Source organism: Mytilus edulis, chromosome 9 (genome assembly GCF_963676685.1).
Source record: "Mytilus edulis chromosome 9, xbMytEdul2.2, whole genome shotgun sequence".
Taxonomy (NCBI): Eukaryota; Metazoa; Mollusca; class Bivalvia; order Mytilida; family Mytilidae; genus Mytilus; species Mytilus edulis.
The window spans coordinates 8955582-8974667 of record NC_092352.1 but is presented as its reverse complement, the minus strand read 5'-3'; the positions used below and the strand labels follow the sequence as shown (position 1 = coordinate 8974667).

General features: G+C 31.5%; 1 protein-coding gene across 2 annotated transcripts in view; it reads left to right on the top strand.

The window, feature by feature from the left end:
* The window catches only part of LOC139487593 (guanylate cyclase 32E-like), an 80323-nt gene that overhangs the window by 13864 nt on the left and 47373 nt on the right, over positions 1-19086 (top strand). For both annotated transcript variants that reach the window (XM_071272490.1, XM_071272489.1), the window contains exon 2: positions 8380-8929. In XM_071272490.1, coding sequence (XP_071128591.1) covers positions 8447-8929 — 483 coding nt within the window. In that variant the 5' untranslated portion in view covers positions 8380-8446. The remainder of the gene's footprint in view (positions 1-8379; positions 8930-19086) is intronic.

Below are 19086 nucleotides of genomic sequence, written 5' to 3'. Positions count from 1 at the left end.
TGGTATATTAACTGAAAACCTGTGAAGGTTTCAAATCAAAATCAAAAGATGGTACCAACGTACGACATTTATTTTTGTTAAACCTATATATATATTTATGTAATATCACTGACATCATAATAACAATCATAGAACTCATATGCAATTTATTAGCATTGACACATTTATACTAATTGATAAAATGTTAATTTAAAAAAACCTAAAATTCAACTGATAATCTGATAAACTATACAATCTGTTACTGCTTGATCATTACATCATAATAATTCTTTTGGTTAAAAAAGACAGATACAATTTGTAATGATTTATCCATTTTTATAAACAATCATATTTAAGTATTTTCAATAAATGTTATTCATGGAAAAAACTAATGTGCAAATTATAGAATATATATCATAATACATTCCCACTCATATTCTTCATAAAATAAATAAGTAGACATAAACTTATAAAAATCATTTTGTAAAAAAGAGCATTGTGTCGAAACAAAGCCAGATTAAAAATAATATGAAGGTGTTGTCAATAACTTTTCAGATTTAATGAATGTTTTAGTTTTAATATTACCAGAAATGTAATTATCATCAATTGGTCGAACCGTTAACAAAATTTATCTCAAATATTGATATAATTGTTTATTGTGAAAGTTATTTTTTTCTTTGGAATTCAAATGGGCTTTACATGAAATAGTAGGTATTCTATTTCTTCTTACGCTTTTATATTGAAAGTACTCGAAAGTACATAAAAGTTAAAATTTTAAAAGTTTGAAATTGCTAAATTTGACCATGCGTTTTAATTAAGGTTAAACATAATACAGCTTGTGTTATAACCGTTAAATGCGTTGTGGTCTGAACTTATCTTCTAATGTATTCATTGTTCCTTAACTCATCGTGAAAAACAAAACAAAAATGACATTCAGGTCGAGTACTTTTACTTTTTTAGACACGCAACAGATCATTTGTTCTGTCCTTAGTTACAAAATGTGTTGCTCTCTGTTTCATATGCATGTATGTTTCGTCTTCTTTGTAGAAATTTGATGTTGATGGTACATGTTTATATATTTAAGTCTTTGCTAATTTGTTGAAAACAAATCTTAATGTGAATATAAAAAAGAAGATGTGGTATGATTGCCAATGAGACAACTATCCACAAAAGACCAAAATGACACAGACATTAACAACTATAGGTCACCGTACGGCCTTCAACAATGAGCAAAGTCCATACCGCGTAGTGAGCTTTAATAGGGCCCGATAATACAATGTAAAACAATTCAAACGAGAAAACTAACGGCCTTATTTATGTAAAAAAATGAACAAAAAACAAATATGAATGTCATTTTCAAAAGACATTGAAAATATTAAAAATACAATGATATCTTCCATAGCCATTGATGCGTTTAACAAAAATAAGTGCAATAACATTTACCATAGACACTTACTTATATTATAACCCAATTGATGATGAATGGAATTTTCATGGACATTGATGTTTTTAATCTTTTGAAAGTGCAATGCTACATTTCACTATTTTTAAACCCAATGAAAGTAAATACACGATTCTATTTACACCAGATTTGTTTTTCACACAATAAGAGTGCAATGACATTTTCTACGTACATTGCTGATTTAAACCCAAGAAAGTTTAATGCCATTTTCATTGACAATCTTTAGGGCAAATACTTTAAACCCATTGGAAGTGCAATGTCATTTTGAACAAACAGTGATGATTTAAACAAAATTGAAGCGCAATGCCAATTTGTTCATACATTGGAGTTCAAACCTTTTGAAAAAAAATATCGAACTCAAATTCCAAAAGAAGCAGACCATCAAAACTTATAAAATCAAAGGCTGTCAATCAACGGATCTGGTGAAAATCAACTGCCACATGTCTGACTTAGTACAGACATTATCCAAAGTGAAGTGAAATTTTGCAAGATATTCCTGTATCAAACTTCACCCTCTCCATTAAATCTCAGAAGATGATGTTTCTTATTTTGTCTTTCCGGTGCTCTAAACAGCTTTTATTACGGTATGTGATTTGCTTGTTGTTAAAGGTCGTACAGTAACCTAAAAGTCCTTACATCTACATCTTTTGGACTATGTAGGCTAATTGCCTTATAGGTAGGCATACCACATGTCCTTGTTTTCATATTATAATTTGCATTAATGACAAAAGTATACGTATCATTCTAAACAGCAAGAAAAGATCAAAGAAATTTCTTTATATCAAGAATAACTGTTCAGATATTTTGATAATATCTTTTAACTCAACAATCCTTGTGTTAGTGTTTACTTGAATCTCATATAATTGAGAGAAATAGAAAATATATGGACCTTCAAATACATTGGAAAAGATCTGCTACCAAAATCATAACGGATATATTTATCGTTATAGAGTTATACATTTAAAATCAACCTATGGCTTTGCCAGCTTGTTTTCAACTTATGAGTTTGGGTGGTTTTTTTTCGGTATTTGTCACCTCTGAACGATACCATATTCGATTGATTAATTGCAGTTTTTATTGATTTTACCAGACTTTTTATCGCTTCCTCCCACACATACACTTCGGTTTTTCTAAACTTTGATGTCGTTCATTTGTTAGTTGTTCATTTTATTTTTGTATATATATATATAATATATATATATATTGCACTTTGTTTCATCAATTATTCTATCATAGTCAATTATTTCAGTCACTTCTGTCCGATCAGAACTATCTTTCACATGTCAACGAAATGTACTTTGTTAATACCTACATTGTTATTTCAATAAAATTTTCAACAAATCATTGGGAATTAATTGAGGAAACAAAACATACCTGCTGAGCGATGCGTGTTTTGTCAGAAACAGGACACTTGGTGTATATTAATACACAGACTGTTTAAAAGGCAGGTCAGTAATTTTATTCTCAGCCACAAAGTACAATCTTACTTTAAACTTCTAAAGTGCTTTGTAAAACACAGAACACAAACTGCGATATTTCAAAATAGTTGAGAATAGTAAGACCTACAAAATATAATTTTTATTAATTACTGAATATAAAATTGCATGGAATGGAATGTTAACACTTCAGTTTATTATAGAAACAAATAGATTTGGTATGATTGCCAATTAGTCAAATATCCCGGCTTATGATGTAGATGTAAGCAGATATAGGTCAACTCATGGCCTTCAACAATGATTAAAACATCAAACTGTATAAATCAGCAATAAAAGCCCCGACATGAAAAACTTAACAACTGACGACCTAAGTTAAAGCAATTCAATTTGAGATAAAAAAAAAAAAAACCGAAAACCACTGATCTACATGCCTCTGAGTTGTGATAGACACATAGAAATATGGCATGGTTAAAACAATTTGTGAACGCTAAACCCCAATCTAACTTTCAAGTAAGTAATTAGGAGTGTTAAAAACCAAAACAAAACACACATATGAAGAATAATATTATAGTAGTTTCTGTTACACAAATTATATTATGTGACTGAGTATCAGTAGGCCATTTGCAAGTTAAACACCAACAACATTTCTTCTGACAAGTTCTTACCGGGATTCCGTCGTGCATGGTTGAAAATTATCTACCATTCGGATATTTGTCGTGCTAAATTATATTCATTCGATAACCAAAACATAATATATGCATATCTGATAATAAAAAGGTTGATGCTTTTTATTTCAATTTGAATATGCCTAGATGGGTTTCTATGTGCATTTGCCAATGATAAAATATCTACTTTAGTGTAACTATTTTAAGTAACTTACTAAAATCTTAATGTAATGAATTACTTCAAAGATGTTTTCATCATGCTTTTCTTGTATGGCATACACTTGAACATTATTTTTTCAGTTATGTTTTCAAGCAATGACTACTTTTCTTGTAACTTCCAGGTCTAAACTGCTTCAGTGACTCCAACTTTTGTACCTTTTGATCGTATCTAGTTTATGTCAAAACTCATTTGATTTTTGTGTCTACTCCGACAATTAGCATTTTCAAATCTTATAAAGTTGAATTTGATATATTTGTTATGATTAAACCTGCATTTCGAGTGTCAATTTCACTTTTCAATTTGATTGACAAGTATGATGTAAACAAAGTATGAATTAATACTACAATGTTATGAGCTGTATATAATGTCTTTTAACTGAATAAAACTTGTAACCATATGCAATTTTCTATTGATTTTGTGAACCATTATTAATTGTTCTAATTGAATATAATTGGAAATTTGTTGATTTTCCCTACCTCAAAAAAATAGTGGAGGCAGCCATTGCAGGGGAGGTGAATTTTGTTAAAAGTTTTCAGGTTGTTAAAACACCAAATGGAAAGAACAATTAGATAATTTCAAATGATTAAGGCAATGTTGAAATCAAGATATCTTTTTTGGTGTGTATTTTACCCAAATAACTCTCGGCAATTGTTTTTGAGTGAAAAAATGCACAATAGTACTTATAGTATGTCCTGTGAGAACATATCGTCATAAAGAGCATTTATACGTTTATTTACAACCACTCGGTCGATCCCACTGCTGGTGGAGATTTATTTCCCCGAGGGTATCACCAGCCCAGTAGTCAGCACTTCTGTGTTGACTTGAGTTATTATTGATATGTTCATCATAATAAATTTACTGTTAAAGCCTCTGTCACACCTTAACGGATAGCTCGAACGGATGCCTAACGGATAACTTTATTTCAATCCGTTCATGTTGTTAGACGTCCGTCCATATCCGTTGCAGGTCCGTTTAGCGTACGTTTTATCCGTCAACGTCCGTTCTGTCCGGTGGAAAATTTTTGAGCATGTTAAAAACTTTGAACGGACGTCCAACGGATGAAATGTCCGTTAAACGTCCGGTACGCGTCCGTTTTGTACGGTACTCGTCCGTTTCGTTTCCGTTTTGTATCCGTTACGTGTCCGTTATACATCCGTTGGAGGTCTGGCAGATAAATTCACCAACAGACTTCTAACGGACGTCTAACGGATAAAACGGATGTTGAACGAATGTGAAACGGACTTCTACCGGACGTATAACGGATAAACCGGATTATGAACGGATCTGAAACTGAAAATGTCGCGTCAGAAATGCCAAATAGATTTCTTTAGGTTCATGAATTCTTATTATTCATAATCAATCTTAAAGTAAGGGCACGTATTCACAATCAAGCAGCTCTTATTCAGGCCAGACACTGCCCTTTGGCGGCATTTTCAAGAACAGACTACAACCAGTTATACAGAAACATTTTGAATATTTATGCGATTTGCATGTTTTATCATTGTCGTCTTAAATTTTTACTACGTATATCTTGTTCATCCGTTTTATCCGGTACGCTTCCGTTAAGTGTCCGTTTTATGCGGTACTCGTCCGTTTGATGTACGTTCGACATCCGTTCTGTCCGGTACGTTTCCGTTTCTCGTACGTTGCATATCCGGTGTGTGTACGTTATACATTCGTTACGTGTCCGTTTTATTTGGTCAGTACATCAACGGACTCCCAACGGATAACAATTTTGTCAACGGACAACTTTTATTTTTACCCGTTAGCCGTCCGTTCGTGCTATCCGGTAAGGTGTGACCGAGGCTTAGTATTTCAAAACTTCAAATTTTTGAAATACTAAGGCTTTTCTACCTCAGGAATAGATTACCTTAGTTGTATTTGGCAAAACTTTTAGGAATTTTTGGTCCTCAATGCTCTTCAACTTCGCACTTCATTTGGCCTTTCAAACTTTTTTTGAATCGAGCGTCACTGATGAGTCTTTTGTACACGAAACGCGCGTCTAGGGAATATATTAAATTTTAATCCTGATATCTATGGTGAGTTTATATACATAATGTAATTGAGGATATCATAAAGTTGAACATTTTGATTACTATTAGGGTGAATGATTGACTTATATTGGTACAAATTGAAAAATCATCCTTTTATCATTGTTTTTAAAATAGTCCAGGAAATATAGTATCATGCCTGCCTGAATTCGCAGTTTCAGGATCTGATGTACTGTGGAAAACTAAAATCTCTTTATTGCAGACTCGTTAGACAATAAGATATAAAAGACATTTACTCCAAAAAATGTCCAGGACGTGAATGAATGGTCAAGTTCACCCGAATCATTAATTTCATTTACACACATTAGGTAGCAATACACAGTTAGGAGTTTAGTTTCGCATTTTGGCTCCTGCGGATTTTTCAAATAGGAAAGTTATTGTGCAATACAATTTATTTTTAGACAGATGAGTGCTAATTTAGCCTTGAAAGATGGTTTATAAGAGCATCAATATTATTTTTTCATGTATTATGGGCTGTTTTCTGTTTGACTTTCCGTATTTTCATAGCTAGACCGGCCATTGGTCCAGAAATTAATGTACTGTTTACAAACACTCTTTTTCTGCACGAAGTTTTTGACGCAATTTTACAAAAAAATTAGATGAAAGACATATGATTTTCATTGGATTTGCTGAATGATATATGTACACAGTTTCAGAAAAGGTATTACTTCAAGCGATTGAAATTCTACTTTTAGCCAAATTTTGGGGAAATATGTGACATCTCCCCCCCTTTTTTTTGCAATATTTTATAACAGATAAATGCAGATTGTTGCCATGGATACACCAAAAAGAAATTATATTTTACCATTTTATATACTGGATATAAAATCTATGGAAGATTCTGATTACATACATATGCCCATATATGACACAAACAGTAAGCTTGATATTGCAAGAAAGCAATGAAAAGGGGATTGTAAATTCATCAGGGCAAATTTTAGTATTTTTTCCTAACTGTTTATTACAAAAATCCTTTTACAATATGAATGTAATTGTATTTTATGTAGCGCATGTAAACACGTGATGTGTTACTTAACATTGCCGATAACCAGTATACATTTTTGGCTTTTGAACAGCGGTATATAACTATTGCCTTTCTTTATACAACTGAATTACAGATTAAAATTCAAATATAATTGAGTTTGAAGTGGTGTATAGAGCTTCTACAAATAAAACGAGAGAAAAAGTCTTCAGGCAAGTTAGATGTTGCAAATAAGTGGGTAGTGATACTGTTTTGAACATCTGCATTCAGTTTATAAAAAAAAATAGACTTGCAATACTGACTATGTTGATGTCTGTCTTGGTTGACGAGGTTTTGGTGGTAATATGCTGTTGTCTCGTATTCATCTTATTGATTCAAATTCTCAAGGTTATAGGTACTTGAAACACAATATCATATAACACAACAACGTCTGCAATTGGGAAACGACATGACTCTCTGTTCGTAAAAAATCATTTTTGAAATATGTTTTATAAAATCGTCAGGAAACACCAACAAACATACTTATGTGCGCGTCACAGTCGATTACTCCAATTGATTCCCTTCCAAAACGCTTTACCAAGATTTAAATTTTTTTTTTTTTATTTAATACTCTACAAAATCTCATTGTACATCATATTCAACCTCAAACGGAGAAAGCGTTATTTTCGTATAGAATATGATAAAATTACCTAACTGGTTATTTTCATCATTTTGATACTTTCTATCTGAAAGCTGCGTACCGTTTATATCCAATACATATTTCCTTATCAGTCTCAATTCTTATTTAGTTTTACGTTATATTAAACCAAGTGTATTTCAACTTTTACAAATGTGTCGTTATCGGGTGTTTTCTTTTTTTTTTTTTTTTATATATCAAAACGAAATGGTTGGATAGAAATAATAATAATAAAATTACCCAAATGTTTCTAATAATTACGTTTTAATGTTTGTTGGAAATTTCATACTAGACAAAAAACCAAACAGAACTTATATAACTAAATGTTAGCAACATTTTTAATAGTACACCCATTTACGTCATGTAAATAAATTGATATGTAAGATTTAATACAATTGGAACTTAATGAAAAATGATCATTGTATTTTATCACCTTGATCGCACTGATATATATGTATTATTAATATAAAAAAAATCCACTATTTGAACCCGAAATCATCTTGCACATGACATGGTGTAAATTAATTTAATGAACACTTTAAAAATTGTGTGAATATGTTTCATTTAAACTCTGATTACGTCATGATGTTAATCTTATGAAAACATTGTCTGAAATTCCATTGATAAAAAAATTAAAATAACCACTTTCACTTATTTCCAGTCTTTCATAAGCTGAAACAAAACGTTGAACAAAAACATGTTAATATTAATATCGATATTTGAATTAAAACCAATAGCACTTTTACTTTAGAAATTTAAATGGATGGTTAATACTTGTATTGTTCTCAAATCAATTGACAACTCACAGAAAAGCGTTTCTTTTTACGGTAATTTGTTAATAAATTGACAAGCACATATTATTACTAAATGTTGACAAAGTATCAACACGATTTGAATTCTATTTGCAGATCTACGTATGTGGTATAAGTAGAGGTCATTTATTGTGGAGATGAGTCAAATGGTAGATGGTAAAAAATGAAGACTTTTTCAATAATTATTGGGATTAATATTTTAAGTGTTTTGTGCAACACGAATCTGACAAATGCCGAAAAAAAGCATATGGATTTATTAAAAGAATATTCGAAAGTTACAAATGTTAGAGATATAAATGATAATTTTACAACTGATGATTTTACGATTAACACGAATTTAACAACAGTGGAGAAGGACAAATTAAAGATTTCGTTTTTGTCCTCAGTTTCAATAGGTCAAGGGATGGGTAAATTTTATGCTGGTGCGTACTACAGAGCCATAGAAGATATCAAGAGGAATTCAAGCATTCTTCCAAATTATACAATAGAGACTCATTTTCAGGACACTGCTAATAATTATTTGAAGGCTTTAAATGATATGACACATCTCTATGTAAAGGGGACTACTGGTTTCATTGGACCAGAGGGCATCTGTTCTCACGCAGCAATTATGGCAGCATCATGGAATCTACCTATGCTTGGTTACGTAAGTTCACCTTTCTTTTTATATACATAAAACAGATATGAAAAACACATCATTTATAATACGTAGTATAACTAAATCTAAATGTCTAATTCATTTACAATTGACAATGTTTCACCGATGTTTTTAAAGTATCGGATCCATTTGTTTTTTGTTCGATTATCCCTTATTTTGGTAGGGATTATATTGTGAACCATTTTGGTCCTAGATGGTATGTGAACAGCTGAAACACCCAGTATCTTTCCATTATCGTATATTTTTAATTTCAGTGATCCATACCCTATGATATGTTTTGACAATAGATTCAGCTGATTTAATTAGAAACCTTGTACCCTCCCCCCAAATTTTCAATTCACATCATTCGGTCTGAATTTTGAGGAAGAAGAAATAATAAAAAAGATTTTTCCAAAATGCAAATATAATCTAAGTATCATTCAAAAACTGCTTTTAAGTTGTTCACTGATAGTAAAAATGTCACTTGACCGAAATTTGTTTATTCTGTTTCCTTGAATGATATAAAAATAAAACATACTGATTGTTTAAACTTCCTTATGCTGATACAAAGGATAAAGTGTATTTATTTATAATTTCATAAAACATTACATGATGATCTTTGGAAAGCACTAAGTCCGTTAAACTATTGTTCCTCTGTATATTAATAAATGAAAGTACAAAATTCATCGGAGAGACATCACAATATATATTTATTATATAATAGTATTAAAAACAGCTGGTAATTCGTATTTATAAATCGTGCTTTATCAGCTATCATTGACGATGTCGATGTCAGTCATGGTGCAAAACACCTCTCATAAGTATGACGTCACTTCATCGATGGCAGTCATTGTTGCAAATGTCTTATCACACCCCTAATCCGTATAAGGTTATGTTACTTAAAAAACATCTAAGTAAGGTATAAATTAAAGTGTATATGATATCACTTGTTCAATATCACAAACTGTATCAACCCTCAATCAATATAATCCCTCGAGCAGAGCTTTTGTGATTATATTGGTGTGTCGGGTTTTTACAGATGTGATATTGAACAAGAATATACCCCAAGTACACGGATGCCCCATCCGCACTATCATTTTCTATGTTCAGTCGACCGTGAAAATTGGATAAAATCACTAATTTGGCATTACAATTAGAAAGATCATATTATAGGGAACATGTTTACTAAGTTTTAAGTTGATCGGACTTCAACTTATCAAAAACTACCTCGATCAAAAACTTTAACCGAAACTTTAACCTGAAACGGGACAGACGAACGGACGAACGAACGCACAGACCAGAAAACATAATGCCCATAAATGGGGCATAAAAAGCCATATCATGTTCTCTGTATACATGAATATAGATATGTTTATGAGTAGGCAGCAAGAGATTAAGTAATTCTTTAGGATGACACTGAGACATATTCACTGATACTTATGAGTGAATATTTCTATCGACTATGAAATTATGACGACCTGTTAGATCTTCAAAATGTAATAAAATTAAAGAGGCTTTATTTTGTTTAATAAAGAATTATACATCTGTATAAGACTCATAGTATGACACCATTATTAATGGAAATTGATGCATTTTTGATATTTTGTAATCTTTGATAAAATATGTTTTCCTCAACACATTATCGAGTGTGACTTATCTAGCAACATAGTAAATATAGATTCAAAATGCACAATATATGTGTGTCTCAAAACACTCCAATCGTGTACGCTCCACATCAAAAGTTTGGAAAGCAAAAAACTGATAAAATATAACAAAATGTGAAGAAGCAACAGGTATTTAAATAAAAGCATATATTCTCTGTTTAAGGTATAAGATTCACCCTATTTAATGAACATTAATCTGGAAACGTATGCAAATTAGATTTGATTTAAATCTTTGATAAAAAAGATAAGTGTCTCTTTTAATTGATGTTATATTTGTTATTATCATCGGATTTTGTCTAATGCTTAGTCCGTGTCTGTGTGTGTTACATTTTAATGTTGTGTCGTTGTTCTCCTCTTATATTTAATGCGTTTCCCTCAGTTTTAGTTTGTTACCCCGATTTTGTTTTTTGTTCATAGATTTACGAGTTTTGAACAGCGGTATACTACTGTTGCCTTTATTTAATTGAACCTCTTCAGAACATAAATGACTTCTTGGTCAGGTATATGCTTATACGTTGTTGTGGAAATGGAATAACATAGATACTGAATATTTTATCATACGTTCCTAGCGACAAAGTAAACCAATAAAATATTACTCGATTCTAACATATGGATGTAACGATTATTGCCTTGCTATTCGACAGATATAGATTCTATCACGGTTACTACTTCTTTATATGTTATTTACTAGTTTTCTAAGAGATTGTACCGAATCTACTTCCTAGTGTTACTGTATTGGTCTTATATCATTCATCCTTGGATAGAAATGCATAGTGTTAAATGTTGACAATATTTGTAAAAGATTATTTCATTGGATCTGATTAATGGGATTCTTGATTTTATAACATAAATTTCAAACAGGAATTGCTTTTTAAATTAAAATAACTGTTTATTTGATTATGATATATCACATAAATGACATTGGCTCTGAACGTCCTTGGTTTTCATTCTTAGAAATGTTTGCGATGTTCCATTATATACGAGAAGCCTGAAAGCACTTAGTACTTTGTATTTACAATCACTTTTGTACAATCATTTTATGACATTGATCGGTGCTCAAAAATAAGAAATAATGGCACTTAATTTTCTAAATTGTACGTTGTCTTGCTGGTCAAGTTATCTGATTCTTATGTATAGTCTGTTTGAGATCTATATATCTTCATATGTAAATAGTTTAAAAAAAAGATAATAAAATTTGATATCAAATTATTTTGCCATAATTACTTATGGTAACGACAATTTTGCCAATTTTTGGTCAATATTTTAAAACAAGTCACATGTTAAGGTCGCTAAAGTAAATTTGTATCTTAATAAAGAAAGGTTTTTTTTTAAATATATCTGACTTGTTATAGCTTATCATCAAATTATCTAAACATACACCTTTGACAAAACGTTCAAATAATTTCCAGTTTTGTGTGGGTTTGGTTTTGATACAATATTTTAAGCATTTAAGTAATGAACAGCATGCATAGGTTTGCCTAAAAATTAGTATTGTTTTTCGCGTCTTTCTTAACAAATTGTTCAAAGCACGCTTTTAAATGCTAGTCTTTTAAAATTAGAGACATAATAAAAAGTAAACTCACAAAAATACTGAACTCAGAGGAAAATTAAATCGGAAAGTCCCTAATCACATGGCAAACTCAAACGACAAAACACATCAAAACCGAATGGACAACAACTGTCATATTCAAAGTCGCGCTGTAGTAGTATATTTTTATGCTTATATCGAAGGACTACAAATTATTGCTAATGAGATACTATTTATATATTTTTTTCTTTCGAGTTTGAGCAAATATAGTTATCAGTTGTTAATTGGAAGGTTATGTAACCATTCCCTGTGTTTTAGTATGTGTCAATTGCTTTCAAAATCAAAACAAACATATTATATTAACGGCTGATATTCATTTTAATCAACAATTCGTACCAGTATATCACCGTATTACAGCTCATTTAAAATGTATATGGAGTTGCTAAAGACTTAATTAATAATCGGTACTGCCACACAAGTTGTTGCCAAAAATGAATAATGTGCTTTATTGGCTAACTTGTTCAAGTAGATTTTGTATGTTCTCGTTTTATTGAGAAAACAGCATCAACATACAAACAGCAGGTTCCACGTTTGAAATGGATAGATTCAAAAATGAAAATGATCTGATTGGACAATTTTTAACAGTCACATAAGGTCTATTATACACAAATAGCACTCTAGGTCGATATATTTTCGTTATCCGAGAGGAAAAATACGATGATAACTTTCTCTTTTAAAATATTTATACCACATGACAAATGTTGCCTGAGGCATACTCGGTACAACCTTTTGCACTGTTTGGTTTTCAATGCACCGTATCTTCGTATCTAATTTGGAACGGTTTGGATTCCAGTGCCACTGATGAGACTTATTTTTGTAAACGAAATGGGCGTCTAGCTTAGCTTAGTTTCCCTCAGTTTTAGTTTGTAACCCGAATTTGTTGTTTTTTTCTATCGATTTATGAGTTTCGAATAGCGGTATACTACTGTTGCCTTTATTTAGCCTGGTATCCTCGATATGTTTTTACAGAGATTAAAATTTAGTTCAACAACATATAAAAGTGTCCTGAAAACTGAATTAACAACCGGTCCGGTTTGAACCGCTTTACGGAACTTACATCAAAACCAATATTTTTTGGCAATGCCTTTAATAAAATATACATTGGGCATTTTTTCCCTCAGTATTATTTCTTTGTCATTGTTTTATTATATGAATCGTTCTTAATATACTGATTAATTGATGTCAACAATTCCTTTATGTTATTGTCGATCGCCTCTTTTTGTCGTAAAAGTTTTATTTTATTTCATGATTATACATAAAATAAAGCCATTACTGTTATTTACACATTATCTGTTAAATTTTAATCTGGATAGGTTTAATTTAAAAGCATATCAGAATAAATGCTCATATATGAATTCGTTATCGGTATTTCAACATTGTCATGTAAGCAGGAGGTTTGATTAGCCATAAAACCGGTTTCAATACATCATTTGTTTACAAAATATCATGTAGTATGTCGGTAATAAAGCAGTTGCTATCAAATAGACTATGTATGTTGGTGTTTGCTTTTGTTACAGTTCAGTGATCTGTTGTTCCGTTGTTTTCCTAATGGAGTTGATGTGTTTCCTTAGGTTTCCGGTTTTAGTTAGTAACCTGGATTAGGTTTCAGCTAATCTATTTATGACTTGGACAGCGGTATACTGCTGTTGACCTTATTTAATGTATCGTCTACGTTCACCTCTTACCGTCCTTCAATATATGATGGACATGAAGTACATAATCTTTTCTATTTTCGGAGAAAAAAGTAAATTTATAAATGCATAAAGAATGGAATAATTGCAATATTTGACAAGTTAACGTTTGGAATTTATATCAATTTATTGAAGCCATTCAAATTTGATGCGACTTTAACTACAGTATGTCGTTTGTCTCATATAAAAATCTGTTTTAGGTTTCCAATATAGTATAACTTGACAGACTACAATATACATGTCATATCTTATTCTTTTCCATTTAAAGTCTCTTAGGACGTGACATTTCGCTAATAGATTTTTTTCTAAAGCTAACTGGCCTAACATAACTCCTTAAAACGTTCACAAAACTATTACTAACTTCTTATAATTACAAAAATAAGCTATTAATGGACAATGAGACACAAACATCCGCCGACAGTCCTAATTGAAAGATTTCATATAAATTGGTTTTGATGTCTTCAAGTTCTTAATAACGTCGTTTAACATTGTTTCAATTAGACTGGTGTTTATGCCTCTGTTTGTTTTTCTAATAAATTTCTGTGACTTGATAATGTATAAATCAAATTATGAAAGGGACTGGTGTGGAAATGTCTCCTAAACCATCATTTAATCTTTATAGAAGTTATGTAGTGTACAGCAAAACAAAATCTTGATTGGTACTTTTCATCAAAGTTATAAATGGATACCAATGAAACTTATAAGAATATTTTGGAATCGCGCTGAAATATTTACTATGATGGCAGTTTCCAGGAAAAGTCATTTGTGTGTATTTTGTTAACAACACTATTACTTTACTTACAATGTAGATGCCACTTAATTATGTTGAAGTATATCTATTATGTTCTTAAGCTAACTGGTCATATTCATAAAAATACAACAAATTACAGTTATTCCTCAAGAAGAGTAAAATCGCAGATTGCAGAATATAGATATAAGTAGATTTGGTATGAGTGTCAATGAGACAACTCTCAATCCAAGTCACAATAGATATAAGAAGATTTGGTATGAGTGTCAATGAGACAACTCTGAATACAAATCACATTTTGTGGAAAATCCAGTAGAGGTCAAACAATTTAAGCGTTATTTTGTTTTTTTTTGGTGTCTCGGATTTTTAAAAGTCCATTTAGTTGGGTTCTCGTTCCTTTAAGGACACAACTACCTCTTCTGCATTATAAAAATCATCCAGTAGCCGGATCTTCATTATAAAAAGCATCCAGTAGCCGGATCTTCATTATAAAAAGCATCCAGTAGCCGGATCTTCATTATATTGATTCTATTGTGGATTACTTTAAAGTTAGCATTGAAACGATAGTAGACATCGTAATTTCGAGGAAGTATTTATTTTTCACAAATATCAATTGAGTATATTTATCTCTAGGGCAGGTTTGAGTACGCTAGGGTCATTGATTTATGACCCCAGATTTTCTGATATCGGAAGTCGGAAGTACAACATTTTAAGCTAGTTAAAACGGTGCAGTAAGCAGAAGAAGGATATATTTCATTTATTTGATAAATCGTTTTAAAATAACGAAATAATATTCTTTTTTTTATAAACACGTTACAAATTAACAACAACAATACCTTATTCTCCAAAAACCAATTTAAGTTCCAGAAAATGACGGTTAAAAAAAAGAAATACAATTATTACATATAATGATATAACGTGGAGGTGAGTTAACTTTTGTGTAGTAAGCAATACAGCACCAAGACGACATGCTAATGTGATTAAGCCAGGGGGACCAATGACATAGCTTTACTGTTATACCCCCATGGTTTACTTCGGGATCTACCTTACAGCGTGAACAAATATATATACACCCTCTTTTTTTTATGGATTAGGGAAACTCATTTCTTTCGCGTATTATATTAAATGCGCGAAATGATAAAATTTGACTATCTTTACTATTGATGTTGTTTTATATAACTTACAATCCTGGTTTACATTTAAATGGATAGATATTCGTACCTTCATGTACTAATCATTATCAACTCGAATGAACCGGACAGAAGTCAAATAAGATAGAGGATTTTGAGATTTTGACACGTGCGTTTGTTTACCCTCACTTTACGGTTTAAATAGAACAGTTATTATGCAAATATTTTTAAGGTTAACTGGTTACAAATATTATTGTTTACTTGGACAACAAATATATATGAGAGTGTTTAAAGAATAATAGCAAAACTATTTGTTTAACTCAATAAACGACCACTTCTTTTATTAATTTTGACAATTATCCGGTGTGAGGGAAAGTGGCTATATATTATAACAGATGTGTTTCATTGAAGAAAATCATTAAAGTATAGTGATTACACAGTACCAAAGTCCAGTGTAAATCTATCGTACTTTGAAACTAAATCGTTCCTCAAGGAATTAATAATAAATTTGTTTGAATTCAGTGCAAGTTTTCCTGTACTCGGCATGTTAAGTACAATCCTTAAGATTTACATTGGCATGTATATATTTGTTTAAACTGTTAAACAATTGTTTAATTTGGTTTTAATGATTCAAAATAACTCATGCATTAAATATAAAAAAAATATGTATTCGCACTTCGAGTGTTGTTTGAAAAAAAAACCAATTGATCTCTGAGCCCTCTTTCCGATAGTACGATTGTAAGGGTAGTTTAGCTGAAGGATTTCCCCTGTGGATTGAAACGTAAAGTCCAATGATACTGGTTTAAAAAAATATCTGTTTGTACATCCCCTGTTTGAAATTGGTATTTTTCTTTAGAAAAAAGGAAAATACAAGAAGAGGAAGAACATGCAATAGCGTATAGACAGTGGCCTAATTTGTTAAGGGTAGTATGACAGCGTCATCCAGCATACAATGTAATGTCACACATTATAATAAAAACATGAAACACGTCGTGCAGACTTTATGATAAATATTTGGCAAGTTTGTTTAAAAAAGAACGTATACCACAGATACACTCAATTCTCATAGAATTTTAATGATACTTGAAAAGAATAATTATCAGTATATGTAATGCATAAAGTTAGGATACTTTTATGTTGTAATAATGGGTTCATAATGAAAATGTAGATGAACCTTTAGGTTCGCAATTAATGGAAATCTATCAACGCCTTCTTGACACCGACTAGTGATTATTTCATAACTTATATAAATTGTAATACAAAAATGACACAAGCCACTGAGCTGCCTTGACACTATTTCTGAAAATATTCTCTTTTGACCAAATAAATTGTAAATAACCGTATTTAATCATTTTAATTGAAGATGCTATTTATAGACTAATTCTATGCTTTTATTCATTTTTGACTAATTGTTGAGTTTACAGTTGTAAGTAGTTATATGAAAAGTAAATAGAACTAGAATAATGAGAGAAATAGTTCAAACTAATTGTTCATTTACTCTCAAACATACATAAAACCTTTCCTAATGGTTTTCAAATATTTATATTTCATATTTTAAATGGCTATTATACAAATGTATCTTTAAACCTTTGAATGTACAATTTTAGTTTGGCACCTTGATATTCAGGTAATTAGTAAAAACACTTGAACGTCCAGATGTATTTCTATAATAGTGGCTTTAAAGAATTAAACAAACATTTATGTACACCGTTGATTTCACCTAAAGTTGGTTTCTAGGCAAATGGTAAAATGTTTCTAATACGAGTTATTCTTATCAATCATTTAACGTTCGTCATTCATTTGGTCTGGTTCAATCAGTTTTTAACATAGGCAAAACTGCGGATTTTGTCTTTCTCTTAAGGGTAGAAATGTGTCTTAATGATAGAAATTAAATACACGTTTTATTAGTGACAGATCACTCCTTAGTTGTTGACCCTCTATATAAGTGACAAGTGGTTCCTACTTGTCCGCCGTCTGTACATGCAGTTGGCATATAACTTTTAAGTTATCAACCTGGTTCCTACTTGTCCGCCGTCTGTACATGCATTTGACATATAACTTTTAAGTTATCAACCTGGTTCCTACTTGTCTACCGTCTGTACATGCATTTGACATATAACATTTAAGTTATCAACCTGGTTCCTACTTGTCCGCCGTCTGTACATGCAGTTGACATATAACTTTTAAGTTATCAACCTGGTTCCTACTTGTCCACCGTCTGTACATGCAGTTGACATATAACTTTTAAGTTATCAACCTGGTTCCTACTTGTCCGCCGTCTATACATGCAGTTGACATATAACTTTTAAGTTATCAACCTGGTTCCTACTTGTCCACCGTCTGTACATGCAGTTGACATATAACTTTTAAGTTATCAACCTGGTTCCTACTTGTCCACCGTCTGTACATGCAGTTGACATATAACTTTTAAGTTATCAACCTGGTTCCTACTTGTCTACCGTCTGTACATGCATTTGACATATAACTTTTAAGTTATCAACCTGGTTCCTACTTGTCCGCCGTCTGTACATTCAGTTGGCATATAACTTTTAAGTTATCAACCTTTTTCCTACTTGTCCACCGTCTGTACATGCAGTTGGCATATAACTTTTAAGTTATCAACCTGGTTCCTACTTGTCCGCCGTCTGTACATGCATTTGACATATAACTTTTAAGTTATCAACCTGGTTCCTACTTGTCCACCGTCTGTACATGCAGTTGACATATAACTTTTAAGTTATCAACCTGGTTCCTACTTGTCCGCCGTCTGTACATTCAGTTGACATATAACTTTTAAGTTATCAACCTGGTTCCTACTTGTCCGCCGTCTGTACATGCAGTTGACATATAACTTTTAAGTTATCAAACCTGGTTCCTCCTTGTCCGCCGTCTGTACATGCATTTGACATATAACTTTTAAGTTATCAACCTGGTTCCTACTTGTCCGCCGTCTGTACATGCATTTGACATATAACTTTTAAGTTATCAACCTGGTTCCTACTTGTCCACCGTCTGTACATGCATTTGACATATAACTTTTAAGTTATCAACCTGGTTCCTACTTGTTCGCCGTCTGTACATTCAGTTGACATATAACTTTTAAGTTATCAACCTGGTTCCTACTTGTCCGCCGTCTGTACATTCAGTTGACATATAACTTTTAAGTTATCAAACCTGGTTCCTACTTGTCCGCCGTCTGTACATTCAGTTGGCATATAACTTTTAAGTTATCAACCTGGTTCCTACTTGTCCGCCGTCTGTACATGCAGTTGGCATATAACTTTTAAGTTATCAACCTGGTTCCTACTTGTCCGCCGTCTGTACATTCAGTTGGCATATAACTTT